This window comes from Bos grunniens, chromosome 13, assembly GCF_055505025.1.
Source record: "Bos grunniens cultivar Pamir isolate PY7600 chromosome 13, Bosgru_T2T1.0, whole genome shotgun sequence".
Taxonomy (NCBI): Eukaryota; Metazoa; Chordata; class Mammalia; order Artiodactyla; family Bovidae; genus Bos; species Bos grunniens.
The window spans coordinates 4,483,726-4,500,590 of record NC_141177.1 but is presented as its reverse complement, the minus strand read 5'-3'; the positions used below and the strand labels follow the sequence as shown (position 1 = coordinate 4,500,590).

General features: G+C 48.2%; 1 protein-coding gene across 1 annotated transcript in view; it reads left to right on the top strand.

Moving 5' to 3' along the window:
* LOC147359985 (uncharacterized) overlaps positions 1-16,865 on the top strand; it is a 312,313-nt gene that overhangs the window by 37,528 nt on the left and 257,920 nt on the right. Inside the window, exon 3 of the mRNA XM_086331246.1 lies at positions 724-1,006. Coding sequence (XP_086187372.1) covers positions 724-746 — 23 coding nt within the window. The 3' untranslated portion in view covers positions 747-1,006. The remainder of the gene's footprint in view (positions 1-723; positions 1,007-16,865) is intronic.

Sequence of the window (16,865 nt, the reverse complement as noted above, 5' to 3'; positions counted from 1 at the left end):
CCATGGCGATTCGCCAGGCAAGGATACTGGAGTGGGTTGCCATGCCCTCCTCCAGGGGATCCTCCCAACCCAGGGATTGAACCCAGGTCTCCAGCATTGCAGGTGGATTCTTTACAGACTGAGCCACCAGGGAAACCCAATTTGCACCTGAGGGAGAAGGAAACTCGGGTGGGCAGCTTCTGACCTGGCCCCCAGAGATCCTCACCCTCTGGTGTTTACACGTCTGTGTAATCCTTTCCCCTTTAATGTGGGCTGGACCTAGTGACTAGCTTCTACCAGAGTAGGGCAGAATGTGTAAGATGTCATGCCTGTGATTAGGCTATAAGGATGGATTTCTTTATAACCACTTAACCCTTGGACTGCAAGGAGATCTAACCAGTCCATCCTAGAGGAAATTAGTCCTGAATATTCATTGGAAGGCCTGATGTTGAAGCTGAAACTCCAATACTTTGGCCACCTAATGCGAAGAACTGACTCATTTGAAAAGACCCTGAGTCTGAGAAAGATTGAAGGTGGGAGGAGAAGGGAACAACAGAGGATAGATCTTGGATGGCATCCCTGACTCAATGGACATGAGTTTGGGTAAACTCTGGGAGTTGGTGACAGACAGGGAGGCCTGGTGTGCTGCAGTCCATGGGGTCTCAAAGGGTTGGACACGACTGAGCGACTGAACTGAACTGAACTGAATCATGTAAGTGACACTCCTCTGTCACTTTCTTTCAGCTCTTCTCATGTGGTTGCTCTGATGAAGCAGGAGAGATCAGGTGGCAGCAAACTCAGGCGGCTCCTGCCATCTGTCAGCAAGGATATGAGGCACTTACTCCAGAAGCTGCCGAGGTGCTGAATGCTTCAAACACCAGAGGCATGAGCTTGGAAGTGGATCCTTCGTCAGTTGAACTTTCAGATGAGACCGCAGGCTAGCCTGATACTTTCCAACCTGTAAGAGATTCTGAACAGAGGAGCCAGGGGAGCTATGCCTGGATTCCTGATCCCCGGAAACTGTGAGGTAACAAAAGTGTGTTGTTTTAAGCCTCTAACTTTTGAAGTTATTTTATTATTTTGAATTTTTTGGCCACACTATCTGGCATGTGGAATCGTAGTTCCCAGACCAGGGATCGAAACCGTGCCTCCTGCATTAGAAGCACAGAGTCTTAACCTGTAGACCACCAGGGAAGTCCCAGGTGGTAATTTTAAAATGCAGCAATATATAATAAAGAAACAGGCTCGGAGAAGTAAAGGCACTGGTCCAAGGTCACACAGCTATGATCCCAGACCTGGGCTACTAATGCTCAGCTCAGTTCTCTTTATCATCCCCCCTGCGCCTCTAGAGTCTAGATCACAGCGGCCTTAAATGCTTGGTGCAGGAGTGGGGCCCCTTTCATGAAGGTGATGGGAAGCTGGGGAAGGTTTTGGTGGGGAGTGACGTGGGGGTGGGGGAAAGCTTGTGTCTTCTTGAGTTGAATATCTGGATTCCAGCTGGCAGTGGCTAGCCTGGGAGCCGGGGACATCGGGATCATGCCAGCAAGACCTTGGAATGTTCTCAGGAATGAAGCTGAGGGTCAGAAGTAGCAAAAGAAATACCCTCTTGGTCTCCTTCCCATCATGGTTTCCTGAAGACACCTGTGTTCAGAAGGAAGGCAGGCAGAAGTCCACAGCTGAATCCAGGTGCTGGCTCTGTTCCCCGGGACAGTCACGGACTCCTGAGGGTCATGTTCTCTGCGTTTGGGCTGTCACCACAGTGGCCTCCCTCTGGACGCTTGACCCACACTCTCTGGCGGGTAGCATATCTGTGACCACCCGTGGCCCCGGCGAGAGCTGCTCAGGAGGCTGGAGCCTTTCATTTCCTTGTAACAATAGTGCTGGAAAATAGCTTTCTGGACTTGGCCCCAAACTGATAATTAAAGGAACGCTTTATCGCCAGCAAGGGCAGAAGTGTCTACCAATGGCCTTTCAGAAAAAGGAAAAAAAAAAAAAAAAAATAGCCTCACTCCCTTCAGTGTCTTTGTGTTCAAGTGGAAATAGCTGACAGGTTTGGGAACAGCCTCAGCTGTTTATCTCTCCTCTGTTTTTCTGCCAGGGACACGAAGGGATGTTCTTCGCAGGCTGAGAGTTTTAGTTTGGTTTCTGATTCTGCATGGACCCAAAGGCCCCATCGGTTCTGTCTTTGGCTTCCTGGGGCCATGTTGTTAGAACACACCTTAGGGTCAGCTGCAGGGATCCACGCGGACCTAGGCAAGGCCCAGGCCTTAGCAGTAGGGTGTGAGAGTGCGGGCTTTGCACTCAGATTGCCCCGGAAGCCAGCACTGGTTCTGGCATTCTCTAGCTGTGTAGACTTGGGCAAGTTTATTCAATTTTCTGAGCCTCGGGTTTCTGACCAGTCAGTTGGTTGTACCTACCAGACAGGAGATCGTGAGGATGAAAAGGGAAGATGCGGGGAAAGCACTAGGCCTGGCACCTGGCAGATATGAAGCGATCCAAAATCTTAGCAAGATATTGATGCTAGTGGGGGTCAGGGGGTGGGGAGAGTTTGGAGGGTAAGAAAGGGCCAGCCTGCAGCCCCCGAAGATCATACCCATGGACCTGATGCGGCTTAGTTGAAGCAGCATGTTCTGGAGCTTCCCTGGTGGTTCAGTGGTTAAGATTCTGAGCTTTCAATGCAGGGGACACAGGTTCAATCCCCAGTCGGGGAATTCAGACCCCACATGTTGCATGGCGTGGCCGCCCCCCCAAAAGTGTAACTGTTTAAAAGAAAGGCTTGATGTCCTCCAGGAACACCAGCTCTGGGGCCTCCCTAAAACTCGGAGCTTTGTTGTCCTGCTTGTCGTCCACGAGGGGCCCTAGTCATTGATGGTAATCAGGTTATTAAAGATGGTAAACAGGTTAATCATGTTAGGGATTAAGGATACCACAGATGGGTTTGTATTTGTCTTGGGTTGTTTGAAATAAAAGATCCAATTGATGTGTGTTAACAAGACTTTTTTTTTTTTTGGTTTTGTGATTAAAGACGTAATCCTGACTAGAGGCTAAAAGGTCTGGTGTGATGGAAGGAGCCCTATAGCGGTCTGGACGTCTGGTCTGAGGCTGACGCGTGTTCTAGCGCCCTCTTGGCTCAGCTTCCCTAAGCGGGACGGCAGCAGCCGGCATCTCTAACCGTGTGGTGGTCCCTCCCCGCTCTGTGTGTGTGCCTTGGGGCAAGTGGGCTCAGCAGTCTCCGCCTTTGATGTCACTTGTGAAACGGGGCTGATAATCGCCCCAGCTCATGGGACTATTGTGAGGTTACGGCCGTGGATGCGCCTCCCTTCCGCAGGTGCCTGGCACGTGGTAGGAGTCGGACGAGAGGGGCTGCTGGAGGAGCGTCCTTGGAGGGGAATACTGCCTTGGAGGGGGGCTCCTCGGGGACGGAGCCTGAGCCCGGACGGCAGAGCCTGCGCTTTGCTGGGGGGCACCCCCACGACAGAGGGGCTGAGGCAAGCAGCATGGGGCAGGAGAGAAACTGAGTCAGCCTGGGGTCTCAGCTTCAGCCTGTTCCCGGTGGTGGGCGGGTGAGGGGGGCTCTGGCGTGTGAACTGCACAGAACTGGTCCCACCAGGAGGCAAGCGGCTAGACCCTGGGACCGTGTCAGCTGGCCGATGCTCCCGGTGTGGAGGGGGGCGGGTGGGGGCTTCCTTGCGCAGGAGGGTCATTTGCTGGGTTGGGAGGAGCTGGGAGCCAGGGGATGCCAGTCCTCACTCATGCACCGTAGGTTGGGCCGGGTGCGCGCCTGGTAAGGGGTGGGGGGCGGCACCCTCAGGACCTTCTGCCTGTAAAAGATGGAGACACCACGGTCCTCGCTGTTGCCACGCAGACTCTCGTGGGATCACGGCCTGGGCCGGGGACTCATGCTTGCTGGTGGCGTCGTCTACCTGGACTCCATGCTTCGTCTCCTCTGCCCTGCTGCTACCCGGCAGCGGAGGTGGGAAGGTGTCTGAGCCCTTTGCATGCTTCTTCTCTCCCTGTGCTGGAAATGAAAGCAGCCAGAAACATTGCCCCGCTCCCCCCTCCCCCCAGGCCAGAGAGATGAGATCCTGGGGGCTGCTTGATGTGAGAGAAATCGCTATAAAAAGCACATTACTGCAGCGATGGAGAGAAGGATGGTAGCAGGCAGTCCCCGGGGAAGCGAGGTACCTTGGCCAGTCATCAGAAGGCTTCCCAGGGGTGTGAATAGAATTCTTCCCTGTGCTAGAGGCTGAGCAATTCCAGGCCATGAAATTTGCTGCAATTCAGTTCTGTCCTTGCAGATAAAGTGGATGGGTGTTAGGATTTGACAGATGAAGTCCCCTTGGCTAGGGACGTAACCACAGTGGGCTAGGGGACAGTGTCTCAGGGCTGTAGGAGGTCGGGGGGCGAGTCCTAGAATCAGGGGAGAGGCAGGGCTGAGAGAAGCTGTGTTTCATAAACTAAAGACCTAAGACACAGCACAGAGTCAGCCAGCCTCAAATAGGAGATTAGCCTGGGAGCAGCCCCATCCTTGTGATTGGGGTGTGGAGCCCAGAGGGAGGTATTGTGGAGCAGGTGTGTGGGATGGGAGCTGTGCATACACTCATTTTTCTGTCTGCCCATCCATCATCCATCCATCCATCGTCTATCCATTCATCCATCTATTCATCCAGCCATCATCCACCCGTCATCCATCCTTCCACCCATTCTTCACCATTAATTTAAAAATTTCTGTTGAACAGTTAATGCATTCACATGGAAAAATTCAAATAGAACAATGGAGTAAAAGGTAACAGCAGTAGCAACTTGGTTTTCCTCCTTAGAGAATAAGTTACCATTTCTTTTGGTTCCTTCTAGAAACATTTTGCAGTCACACAAATGTATCAGTGTGTACAAATGGCAGAAAACTGTATTTTATGCCTCGCTCTTTTAGCGTGTCTTTAAGACACAGATGGCAACTATGTCAGCTTGGGCAAGCTCAGGGTGTGCCACGAATGTTTCAGGAACCAGGGTGAGTGCAGAGAACTGTAGACCCAGGCTTTGAAAAGTTCTGCCAAGTGGCTTCCCAGAAATCGAACATCAGTAAGATCTAATTTTTCACTTTCTGTCTGAGTAGGGACAGCTGGAGTTTCATTCATCTGCAGTACTTGACATTAAATGGTTTTCTTTGCTACTTTTCCAACCCCCCAAATAAACTAACAGGGCTTTTCCCACTGATGTTGCTGAGTAACCAGTTTTCCACAACAAAGCCGTGAACAAATTACCTGTTGTTATTCTAGCAACGTTCATACCTATTGCTGAAAGAGGGCTCCCTTTATCCACACATGTAAACTGGATTTTCATGCCCAATTCTTCATTTTCCCCAACTTTTCAAATCTATAGAAAAGGTAAAAAAATAATACAATGACCAGACAACCTTTTCCCTTCACCAATTATTGGCATTTGACATTTTTTTTGCCATATTTTTCATTTTTTTGCCACATTTTTCACTTTTTTCCCCAAACCATTTGAAATTAGATTGTGGACATCATGATCCTTCACCTCTCGGGAGTCTGCATCTCCTAAGAACTAGGATATTCTCTTACGTAGCTACAATACTGTCATCATGCTCAAACACTTAATAATTGGTACGATTGTTTTATCTAACGTAAAATTCATATTCAGAGTTTCCAATGACCTTCTTGTTGTTCTTTGAAGCTACTTTTCTTTTCTGATCCAGTCAAGGGTTATACATTACATTCAGTTGTCCTGTCTCTTAGGGCTCTTGCCTAGAATGTTCCCCACACCCCCTTCCCATTGACTTTGTTCTTTCTGCTCCACGTGACGCTGGGATTAATTTTTTTTTGCCCACATACCACAGCGCGTGGCACCGGGGATCCCTGACCAGGGACTGAACCCTGGATTGGAAGATGGAGTCTTGAACACTGGACCACCAGGGAAGCCCAACCCTGGCAATTTTTGAAGAACCAGCCAGCTGTCTCCTTGAGTGTTCAATAACTTGGATGTGTTTAATTATTGCCTTCTGACTAGATATAGAATAAATCTCTTTGGTAAATGTCACACAGGGGGTGTTTTTCACTTACTGCCGGGTCCCTCTGGGAGGCACATCACGTCAGTCACTTTCCACCACTGGTAATGCTGCTTTTGAGCACTATTCAAGGTGGTATTTGCTAGTAAAGGGACTTCTTTCCTTTTATAAGGAACAGTCGAGGCTGACAGTTCTGTTCCAAACAGCCTTTCTTCAATGGTTTTAACATCCACTGATGATCCTTGCCGAAATCCATAATTATATTGGCAGTTACAATCTCTAATTTTGTCTTTCATTCTACATTTGTTATCTGGTGCTCGCATGCGTGCTAAGTCGCGTTAGTCGTGTCCAACTCTATGCAATCCTATGGACCACAGCCTGCGAGGCTCCTCTGTCCATGGGATGCTCCCGGCAAGAATAATGGAGAGGGTTGCCAAGCCCTCCTCCAGGGGATCTTCTTGACTCAGAGATCGAACCCTTGTCTCTTACATCTCCCGCAAAGAAGCCAGCAGGGTTCTTTAGCGCTAGCGCCACCTGCGAAGCCCTTATTGTCTGGTGTTCTTGCGTCAAGAAGGGCTCCATCCGCCTGTGTCTCCCCCTCACCTGTAAGTTTCTTATTTTCAGTATTATTGTGGTCTTACAGAACCTCTCCACTTCCCACAAGATTTGGCCAGGTGCAGCCCCTCCAAGCTGGCTTCTTTGGCCTTCTCACAAATCTCCATCCGTTTTGAGCATCACTTACTCGCTTACACAACAGAATGTTCCCCCAGAAGTGGAATCAGTCATTTCCCCTTTTAGAAGAGGCATGGTATTTATTTATTTAGTTGTTTATTTGACTGAGCTGGGTCTGCGTTGCTCTGCGTGGGCTTCTCTCTAGTTGCGGTTCTCCAGCTCCTCATCACAGGGACCTCTCTTGTTGCGGAGCACGGGCATGCTAGGGGAAATGATTGATGCTGGGTGTGCTTTTTTGTTATTACTTCTAGCTCTTTTGAGTGCAGAGCTAGGATACGTTTGTATTTAGATCATGAGTTCGTAGTGATTTTTCCTGCCAAATTTTCCTCACCTCTCCTCATTCCATATTTGTATCTTCATTCTCCCATAGCGAGAGTCCTAATTTCCAAAAAAAAATGTAGTATATTACTCATTTAATCTATGAACACACAGAATACTTTCAGAATTACTGTCCTTTTGTCACAAATCTCCTAAATCAAGCTCAGAGTTTCTTTGCAGTTCTTTTTGTCCCGTCCACTGAGGGTGTCCAGTTAGAAAAGCATCTAAAAATTACTTGAATCAGTTATTTTCTCTGTGGATGACATTATTTATTTGCTGTAAGATAGAGTTGTTTCTGCTTGTTTTCAATTTTAGGGTTTGAATCCCTCTATTCCTTTTTATTTAATTTACATGGTTCAAAAGCAAAACTATATCACAAGTTATACTCAAAGGGATATGCTTCCCTTCTCGACCTTTGACCCCATCCTCATCTCACACTATGGCAAACAGTTTTCATGAATTTCTGGGTTTTTCTTCCCATGCTTTGTTTCAATGAAACCATCACACACACCCCCCACCCACACTTGCTTTTTCCCCTTGACAGTGACAATATATCTAAGAAATAACTGCATATCAGGTCACAGGCTGATTCCTCTTCTCCTTCTTTTTTCTTTTTTTAACACTTTCGTATTATTCTAAGTGTGGTGGTACCATATTTTATTCAATCACTCTCCCATGGATGATCATTTAAATTTAGATGATTTTTCATATTTTGCTATCACAAATAATGCTGCAATGAATAGTCATGCGCATATTTTTCATATTCATGGAGTTATATATCTGCAAATAAATTCCTAACAGTGGAATTTGGCGGGTCAAAGAGTAAAAGCATATGTAAATTTACCAATTTGGTAGGGGAGAAATAACTCATGTAGTTTTAATTTCCATTTCTCTTATTATGAATAAAGTTGAGCATCTTCTTATGTTTGTCTCTTTTATTTTCTGTTAACTGTTCATGTCCTTTGCCTATTTTTCCAACAGATTTTTGGTCTTTCCCCTCCTCTCTTTTTAAGAGTTCTTCATATAGTTAAGAGATTAATCCTTTATATATATATATGCCTATGATACAGCTGTAATATATTATTAGCTGAAAAATTAGTTGCAGATATATTCTCTTGGCTTCTCACTTGTTTTTTGAGTTTTCTTATTTTAAAAATGTCATAATTCTTCATTTTAATTCATGTATTTTTATAGTCTCATAACTCTAGGTTTAAATCTGGCATTTCTCTTTCTTTTGTACGTCTTTATTTAACTAACTACCAAGACTTGATGTTCTTTCTTCTGAATATTTCTTGAATCTGTTATTTCCCTTTCACAGACCGTGATTAATATCTTAGTGATTGTGTCCACGTGGCCATGAGATCCACTCTCCTGGATCCAGATTTTCTGCTCCTAAGCGGCCTGAATTATCTTCTTAGACCTCTTAATATTGCCCTGAAAGTTTCAGAGGTTTTATTTACTTTTGGAAAAAATCTTTTTTTTCCATCTGACCTTCAGATTGGATAATTTCTGTTGACCTGTGTTCTAGGTGAGCAAGTCTTTCCTCTGTCATTTCCGCTCTGCCATTATACTTGCCCATTGAGTTTTATTTCATATTCTGTGTTTTTCAGACCTAGAATTTCTATTTGGTTTTTTTGCATCTTCTCTTCCTGTTGAAGTGTTCTATCATGTTCATTATGATCAGGTATTCCTTTAAATCTTTGGGCAGTTATAGTAGCTCTTGAGAATAAGCTACATTTTCCCATTTCCTTGTATGATGAATAATTTTGTTTTTATCTTAAACATTGTGAATATCATACCATAGAGACTTAAGATTGTTTTACATTTCTAAAGAGTGTTTGGTTTTTGGATTTTTTTTTTGTAGGCAGTTGAGTTGATTGAAATAAAATCATAAAATCTGTCTCTTGAATGGTGGCTAATATCTTAGTTTAGTGGGGTTTTTTTAACCCTTAAATAAAATTGTAAAATCTGTCTTTTGAGTAGTGGGTAATATCTTAGTTTAGTGTTTTTTTTTTTAACCCTTATCTAAGCTTCTTGGAGTCTTCCTCATGCTATTCAGGGAATAGATGGGTCTTCCGCATTGCAGGGGGATTCTTTACCAACTGAGCCACCAGGGAGGCCCAAGGATACTGGAGTGAGTAACCTATCTCTTCTCCAGGGGATCTTCGTGACCCAAGAATTGAACCAGGGTCTCCTGCATTGCAGATGGATTCTTTACCAGCTGAGCCGCCAGGGAAGCAGACCGAGATTTGGGCAAAGTTTATACACAGACTTTGGGAGCCTTTCCTCTCTGTGTCTCTCCTTTTTAGGATTCCCGACGTCCCTCACTTTCTTGCGGCTGCAGTTGCTCCAAACTCTGTCTTCCAGTTATTCAAGCCGGAAAGGTTGTGGGTTTTCTATCAGAGTTTTAGCTTCCCATGTAGCACTGACTGTGCCCTGACCTCAGGCTAAGAAAGTGTAAAAAGTTAGGAAAGCTACCTCCTGCCTTTCCCTTCTTCCAGGGCCCCTGCCTCTGTAAAGCCCACCTACTTTGGCTGACTTTCCAGTGCCTTCTTGCAGTGGCTCCCTCTGCCCCCTGAGTTTGTTGCTGTTATTTGTGGGAGAGTCAGTTCAGTAGGAGCTTACTCAGCAGGAAGCAGAACTCTGATTAATTTGTCAAAAGCATTTTTAGCCTTTCCCTCTTTGTCAAGAACTGGCTCCTCTTACTTGTCACATGTTAAAGGTCAAGATGCATGTGGCAAAATACTTGCAGTTCAAGTTGTCGGTTCGTCCGTCTGTCGGTGCCTTTACTGTGCGGCGGATCCAGTCACAGAGTCTTTATTTAACCACGGAGAATGAAAATGTCAATGTGCTGTTTGAAAATAAAGATGATATTTAGAAGAATAGCAAACATGTCTAATTATTTCTAATGATTAGTATTTATACTTACTCAGTGGAGGGTGTAATTAAGAGCATGTTCTAAAGGAATACAAACCCCTCAATACAATCAAGTATCGTCTTATCATCTTGCATTCTCTGTTACTCATAGTTGCTAAAATTAACTCTGGTTTTTCCCATCTTGCTTGAAGAAACACCCTTTTACCTATCTATACCTTAACTTTCCGCTCACTCACAGGTTTCCTAGCAACTGGGCTAATGAATTTTGTATTCCGGTATACTATGCTATTTTTAAGTACCAAAATACTGCCTTTAAAAAAGGTAATACTGTTATTTTAAGAAATCTGAAGCTGAATCATTTATATCTCGAGACTTCAAGAGAGCTTTATGCTTCCTTGAGAGTTTTAATTGAACAAAAGATCACCTGTTTAGAAAATGTGTTTCTCATCTCCATGAACCTCAAGAGAAGGAAAAAATAACATGTATTTGACAAGGCAAAGCGTGTGTTTCAGAGCTGCCACTAATGAAAGTTCTCCACGTTAGTGTGATGAGAACATGACCATATTGGAGCTGAGGTGGGGACTTCTGCAGCCACCGCTGAACCCAGTGATTCTGCAACCGTTTATGAAAACCATGAGAGCGCTCGAAGGTGAGCAGGCAACAGTTTCCTTAAGGGAAAACCCCAGGCTCCTATCAGTAAAAAATTATACTCTCTGTGAAGAAATCAGCTATTCCAAAGGGTCTCAAAGTTACTTGAATATCAAAGTGTCAGAAGGAAATACCTGGATTAGCTAACGCTGTCCTCTCCATTCCTCTGAGTAGGGTTTTTTTTAACATCTTGACAATTTTTCATGACAAAATGCTCGGGAATCAACTGTGAGACATCACTGATACACACTTATTTTTTAACGATTGCATTTAATGAATCATAATATTTAAAAAAATTTTCCAGTTATTAAAGCTTCCTTTTATTTTTATTCAGTGTTGAATATGTTACTTTCCTAACACTTTGTTGGGTTTTATATGCTAATAATTTGCATTAAATGTGCAGTATGTGCCCTTGTACTTTCTGTGCTGATTGTAGTGCTCAGCGTTTCATAACGTTTTTACATTTATGTATTCAAGTTACAGTGGATGATTCATTTCAGTGGCTTAAAGTAGGTTTATTCATTTCATACACTTTTTGATGAAACTACTGTGTTAACTACAAAATGCAGGTATGGTCATTTTCCAGTGGTACCTGTACTCACGTGTCTGGCCACTAGTAGAGCTGTATCTGCTGTTAAACTCCTAGGAGAGGATTCTTATTTGCACTCTGCCAATCTCAGAAAGGCGGGCTGGGCGAGGGCCAAGTCCTCAGAGGCTGCCTGGTGGGTGAGAAAGGATGCATTCAGGTGTTAGACAGAACGCGCCCCCGCGTTTGTATCCCAGTTACAGGGTTCACGCCTCTGAGCCTGAGTTTCCCTGTTTGTAAAGCAAGGATCGAGTTTTGTTCACACTAGAGGGTTCCTGTGATCATTAAACGAGCACGGGCCAACGCGGCTGTCTCCTCGGAGACGCTGGCCCGTGTTAGTCCTCTGTCCCGCCTTCCCTGAAAGATACTCCCTGCTAGAAAGCAAGCACCGGGCAACAGAAACGGAGCCTGGGCACCGCGGCCCGATGAGGGTGTCATCCGTCTGATGACCCCTGGCTCCACTGAAGGGGAAGCAAGTGTCTGTGAGCCCAGAATGAGCTTGCTCAGGGGTGCCGGGGAGGGAAATTGATAGACGAAGACGGATTGAGGAGTCTAGGGTCAGAAAGCCCCCAGGTTCACATGGCATTTACATGTTCTCCTTGGAATGCCTCTCGACGTGAATGAAGAGTAAACTGAAGCGTGGGAGCTGCAGTGTGGTAGCCCGTTCCTTTGTTCATGGAAGGGCTGTGAGGCTGCTGGCAGGAGCCAACGGGGCTGTGAGAAGGCGCTTGTTTCAGAGCCTTTTGGAGGAGCGGGAGGGAGGGTGGAGGGGGCATTGCTGCTGTCCCTTTGGAACCCTTCAGGAAACCTCGGGTTAACTATTAACACTTTCCAGTGACACCACAGCACATTGTCCCATCTCTTTTCCTTGCTGAATAATTCAGAGTTCAGCGAGCTTGGCAGCCAAGAAGGCGAGCGTGCGTGAGTGTGCGTGCGTGTGTGCGTGCGTGTGCATGTGTGTGTATGTGCATGTGCGTGCGTGCATGTGCGTGTGTGCATGTGCATGTGCGTGCACGTGTGTGTGTTTGTGTGTGTGTGTGGTCATTATTTGTGGTGATTCCAAGTTTATTCAATTTTTGCGAACCTCCGTCTATTTATCTGATTCCATGACATGAATCTAACTGCTTTGAAAATTTGGCTGACAAACCCGATCTCGCTCAGCCACCGCCCAGGCTGTGATGAGCTCCCAGTGCAGCATGCCACGCATCACTTCCCCAAGTCCGTTTTTAAAATACTGGCGACGCTGTTTATTTCGTTAAGGCTTTGTGCCTGAGCTGATTAAACAGACTCATCCACGGGAGGGAGATGTGGGTTACAAAGCTTTAACCCCCCTCAGGCCCCAACTGGTGGTCAGGTCCGCCTGTCCCACTGTTGTGAACGGGAACTTTCTCCTCTAACCACAAGCACAGTACTGGGCACACAATGGGAATCGGCTTTCACTCAAGATCCTCCAGACGCTGACTAGATCCAAATGTTTATGGACGATTTCTGGGGACACTCTCTCCATTCATTCAAATCAGGACTCAGTTCAATAGATGTGTATTACCCGGTCCCAGGATGGCTACTGGGGCTCCCCAGGTGGCTCAGTGGTAAAGAATCCGCCTGCCAATGCAGGAGACCCGGGTTTAATCCCTGGGTCAGGAAGATCCCCTGGAGGAGGGCATGGCAACCCACTCCAGCATTCTTGCCTGGAGAATCCCATGGACAGAGGAGCATGGCGGCTCCAGTCCATGTTCCAAATGCTGAGATACAGCAGAGGACAAAGTGATGAGAATCCCTGAACTTACCTTCTGGGTTTAGGGGTAGGAAGCATAGACTTTAATTATTAATTAAAGATAATAATTAATAAACAGATGTACCCCAGAGTGTGATAAGTGCTAAGGAGCAACATATAGCCTGGGAGAAAGGCAGACAGTGGGTGAGGAGGGCAGAGGAGGTACCACATCTTGCTGGCTCCACAGACATACCCACTGCCCGACTGATGGGTACTGACCGGAAGCCAGGCCACTGTCAGCAGATCAGGATGGCTGATTAAAATCTGGCGGGAGTGGGGTGGAATGGATATGTCACAGTGACTTTGGGACTCTCGGTCCCCGAAGACTTCCTCGTGGAGCAGGGCAGGAGTGGGGAGAAGGAGGGGATGGCCTCAGCGTGGAGTCCGCCCTGGCATAGCTACTCTGCGAGGTCTTCATCTGCTCTCTCTCTGGTTGTCCTCCTCTTTCTCTGACTAATGCTTATTCATACTGTACACCCTAGTTTAAACAGCACATTCTCGGGGCCGGGGAGGGGGTTCGCTGTTTCCCAGACTAGGTTGAGGGGTTTCCCAGGTGGCGCTAGTGGTAAAGAACTTGTCTGTCAATGCAGGAGATCTAAAAGATGCAGGTTCGATCCCTGGGTCGGGAAGATCCCTTGGAGGAGGGCATGGTAACCCACTCCAGTATTCTTGCCTGGAGAATCCCATGCACAGAGGCACCTGCTAGGCTATGGTCCATAGGATCACACAGAGTCAGACACCGCTGAAGCGACTCAACATGCAGACTAGACTGAAACCCTCTTCCCAGGATTGCTCAGCTCCCTGTGCTTTTCCATCACCACCATGTACCCCTGTGACTTTTTGGCGTGCCTGTCATTTCAGTTAGACTCTAGCAGCTGGACGGTGGCTTCACAGCTACCGGAGGCTAATGGCGCAGTAGCTGCCCTTCCCTGTCCTCTGGAACATCCTCCAGGCAGGGGCTCTCTCGAGAAGGAAAGAAAGGATGGTCACAAAGCATAAGGGAGACACAGAGGCAGCGGCGGCCTCGTGAGGTGGAGGAAAGCGTCATGTGGGGAGCTGATGTCAGTTCCGTGCCGAAGAGCGAGTAGGCATGTTCCAGGTGGAGTGCGAGGGTGGGCGTTCCAGGGAGACGGGAGAGCAGGTGCAGGAGCGCGGAGGTGCGGAACCGCACAGTCTGCTCGCCGAGCCATTTGTGTGCCGAGTCCGGGGACGATGTCAGGAGGGGCAGGGAGCGGGGTCAGTGAATCCGAGGCGGGCAGCAGAGGTCACAGTACGAAGGACCTTGTGCGCTGTGTTTGACCGTGGGCTTTGCCCCGAGGCTCGGTGGAATCTACTGCTTTTTTATGAGTGGACGGCACGATGACGTTTCTGTTGCAGAAAGATGACGGGGGTTGTGGAGTCAGGGAGGCGGGGCTGAGAAGGTACCGATGCTCATTGTGATAGATCCGGAAGCTAACTCCTGTCCTTTGTCCCAGCTTCAGGGACAGGAAGCTGGACAGTGGCCCCCACCGCTACATGGGCCCTCTCTCCATCATGAGGGCAGCATGAGAAACGGCAGCTGGGGTCGGTATGGACCAGTGAAATGAGAGGGGTTCTCCATGCCCCTGGCTGCCATCCAGGTGGCTGGAAGGGGGCACATTTGGGGAAATCTCCCCTACTCCTGGGCTTGCCTTGTGGCTCAGATGGTAAAGAATCTGCCCAGAATGCAGGAGACCCGGGTTTGATCCCTGGGTCGGGAAGATCCCCTGGAGAAGGGAATGGCAACCCACTCTGGTCTTTTTCCTGGAGAATCCCATAGACAGAGGAGCCTGGCGGGTTACAGTCCATAGGGTTGCAGAGAGTCGGACACGAATGAGCGACTAACACATAAATCCCTGCTCCCAGTGCCTAGGGGGTGGCTCCTGACTGAGGCTCTGTTCTCCTGTCTGACCTCCAGGATGGGCTGAGCCAGGACCGGAGCCATCTGGACGGACCCAGGAAGGGCAGTCACTGGAGTTGATTAAGCCTTCAGAGTAGGTTGGGGCTCCTCCGGGAATCCAGCTAGTTTCAGTCCCTGTGAAATCCACAGGAAGATGCTGCCTGGCCACTTGTGCCTGGAGGTCAGGCTTTCAAGGGGAGCCCGTCTTGTAGGTGGACACGGTCCTGGACCCATTTCTTGAGGATCAATCACGTGCCAGCTGTTGTTCCATTTCATCCTCGGGCAACCCTCCCGGGGAAGAGTAACTCCAACTTTCCAAAGCAGAACGGAGGTTCAGAGAGGTCAAGAGCCTTGCCTGAGGTTGCACAGCAGGTTCCTCGAGCGGCGGGCAGAGCCTGTGCTGGCTCCCCTGGACCGGCTGCCAGCTTTTCTGATTTTGTCTCAGACATGGTGTCAGAGCTCAGCCCAGTCCTTCTGCAAGAGAAAGAGCCAGTGCTCATTAAACAGCCTCACGGCGCAGGCACCATCCATTATGTTGTTTCAAATTCTTGCGACAGTTTGTTCAAGATGAAGGTTTTTATCCCCACTCACAAGGAGCTGAGGCTCCAAGAGCTTGGTCAAGGTCATAGAACTGGAAGCGATGAACGCAAGTTTGAATCTAGCTGGCCTGAGTGATCTGGGGGCAGGGGCAAGGGGTGTGCCAACTTGAAGGGGACCTCAGTCCCTATCTTCTTTAAAGAAAAAAATCAGCAAGAGACAAAGATTGTGAAGCAGATGAAGTGTTTGTTAGAAGCAGAGTGCCTGTGAAGCAACACCCTGGTGAGCTTGGGGAGTGAGTTGCGCCCAGCATGGACGGCTTTCCTCACATGCGTGGAGTGGGCTTCCAGGTGCCCTCAGCCGCTCGTCTTGCTTGTGCCCGTATCTGGCCCGACTCAGGGCCCTTGCTGGTGCTTGCACGTGCATCCCTCAGTCAAGACGGACTCCAGCTCGAAGGTTTCTGGGAGTTGACAGGACATATTATGGGCTGGCAGCCCCTCCTTCCCTTGGCCCATCCCTAGACTGAGGATCTTCTCCACACAAGTGTCACTCTGGAAAATGTCACCCTTGTGACATTTGTGACACGTGACCACAACAGTGAGGAAAATGTGGGTGCTTTGTCTTCTACCCAGTCAGGGGTCTACTGCTGGCCTTTTATCTCCAGGTATCAGCAGGATGCCCAGGGCTTCCCGGTGGTGCAATGATAAAGAATCTACCCACCAATGCAGGAGACGAAGGAGACCTGGGCTCCATCCCTGGGTTGGGAAGATCCCCTGAAGTAGGAAATGGCACACCACTCCAGTATTCTTGCCTGGGAGATCCCTTGGTCAGAGAAGCCTGGTGGTCCGTGGTGTTGAAAAGAGTCAGACACGACTGAGCACAGGCCCCATCAGCAGGACGGGGCTTCCCTGGAGGCTCAGAGGCAAAGAATCCACCTGCCAAGGCAGGAGATGCAGATTCAGTCCCTGGGTGGGGCAGATCCCCTGGAGAAAGCAGTGGCAACTCACTCCAGTATTCTTGCCTGGAAAATCCCATGGACAGAGGAGCTGGTGGGCTACAGTCCCTGGGGTCGCAAAGAGTCAGCCAAGTCTTAGCGACTAAACAACAGCAGCCCCAGCAGCAGAAGACTGCCTGCAGCAACTCGGTAGGGGCTCCTCTATCTCTCACCGTGACTTCACCACAGGCGCCCGGCTCACATGCTCTTTCTCCTTCCATCCCTCTCCCTGCGGCCAGCACTTCTTCCCAGCTAAGTCCTTCGCCAGCCCTCTCTCCTTCCCCTCCCCTCCCAAGCAGAGTCTCCACCCTGGCAGTTCTGCTCAGACCTGTCTGTTAGGGAGCTTAGAAAGTGAGCATGAGTGTGTGTTAAAATGAGTCAGCAGGTTGTCCAAGCAGAATTCTCTAGACAGCAGTGTGTGAGGCAGATGACAGAGTCAATTACCACAGCCCCAGGGAAGGGCTGTTTAGCATCTTG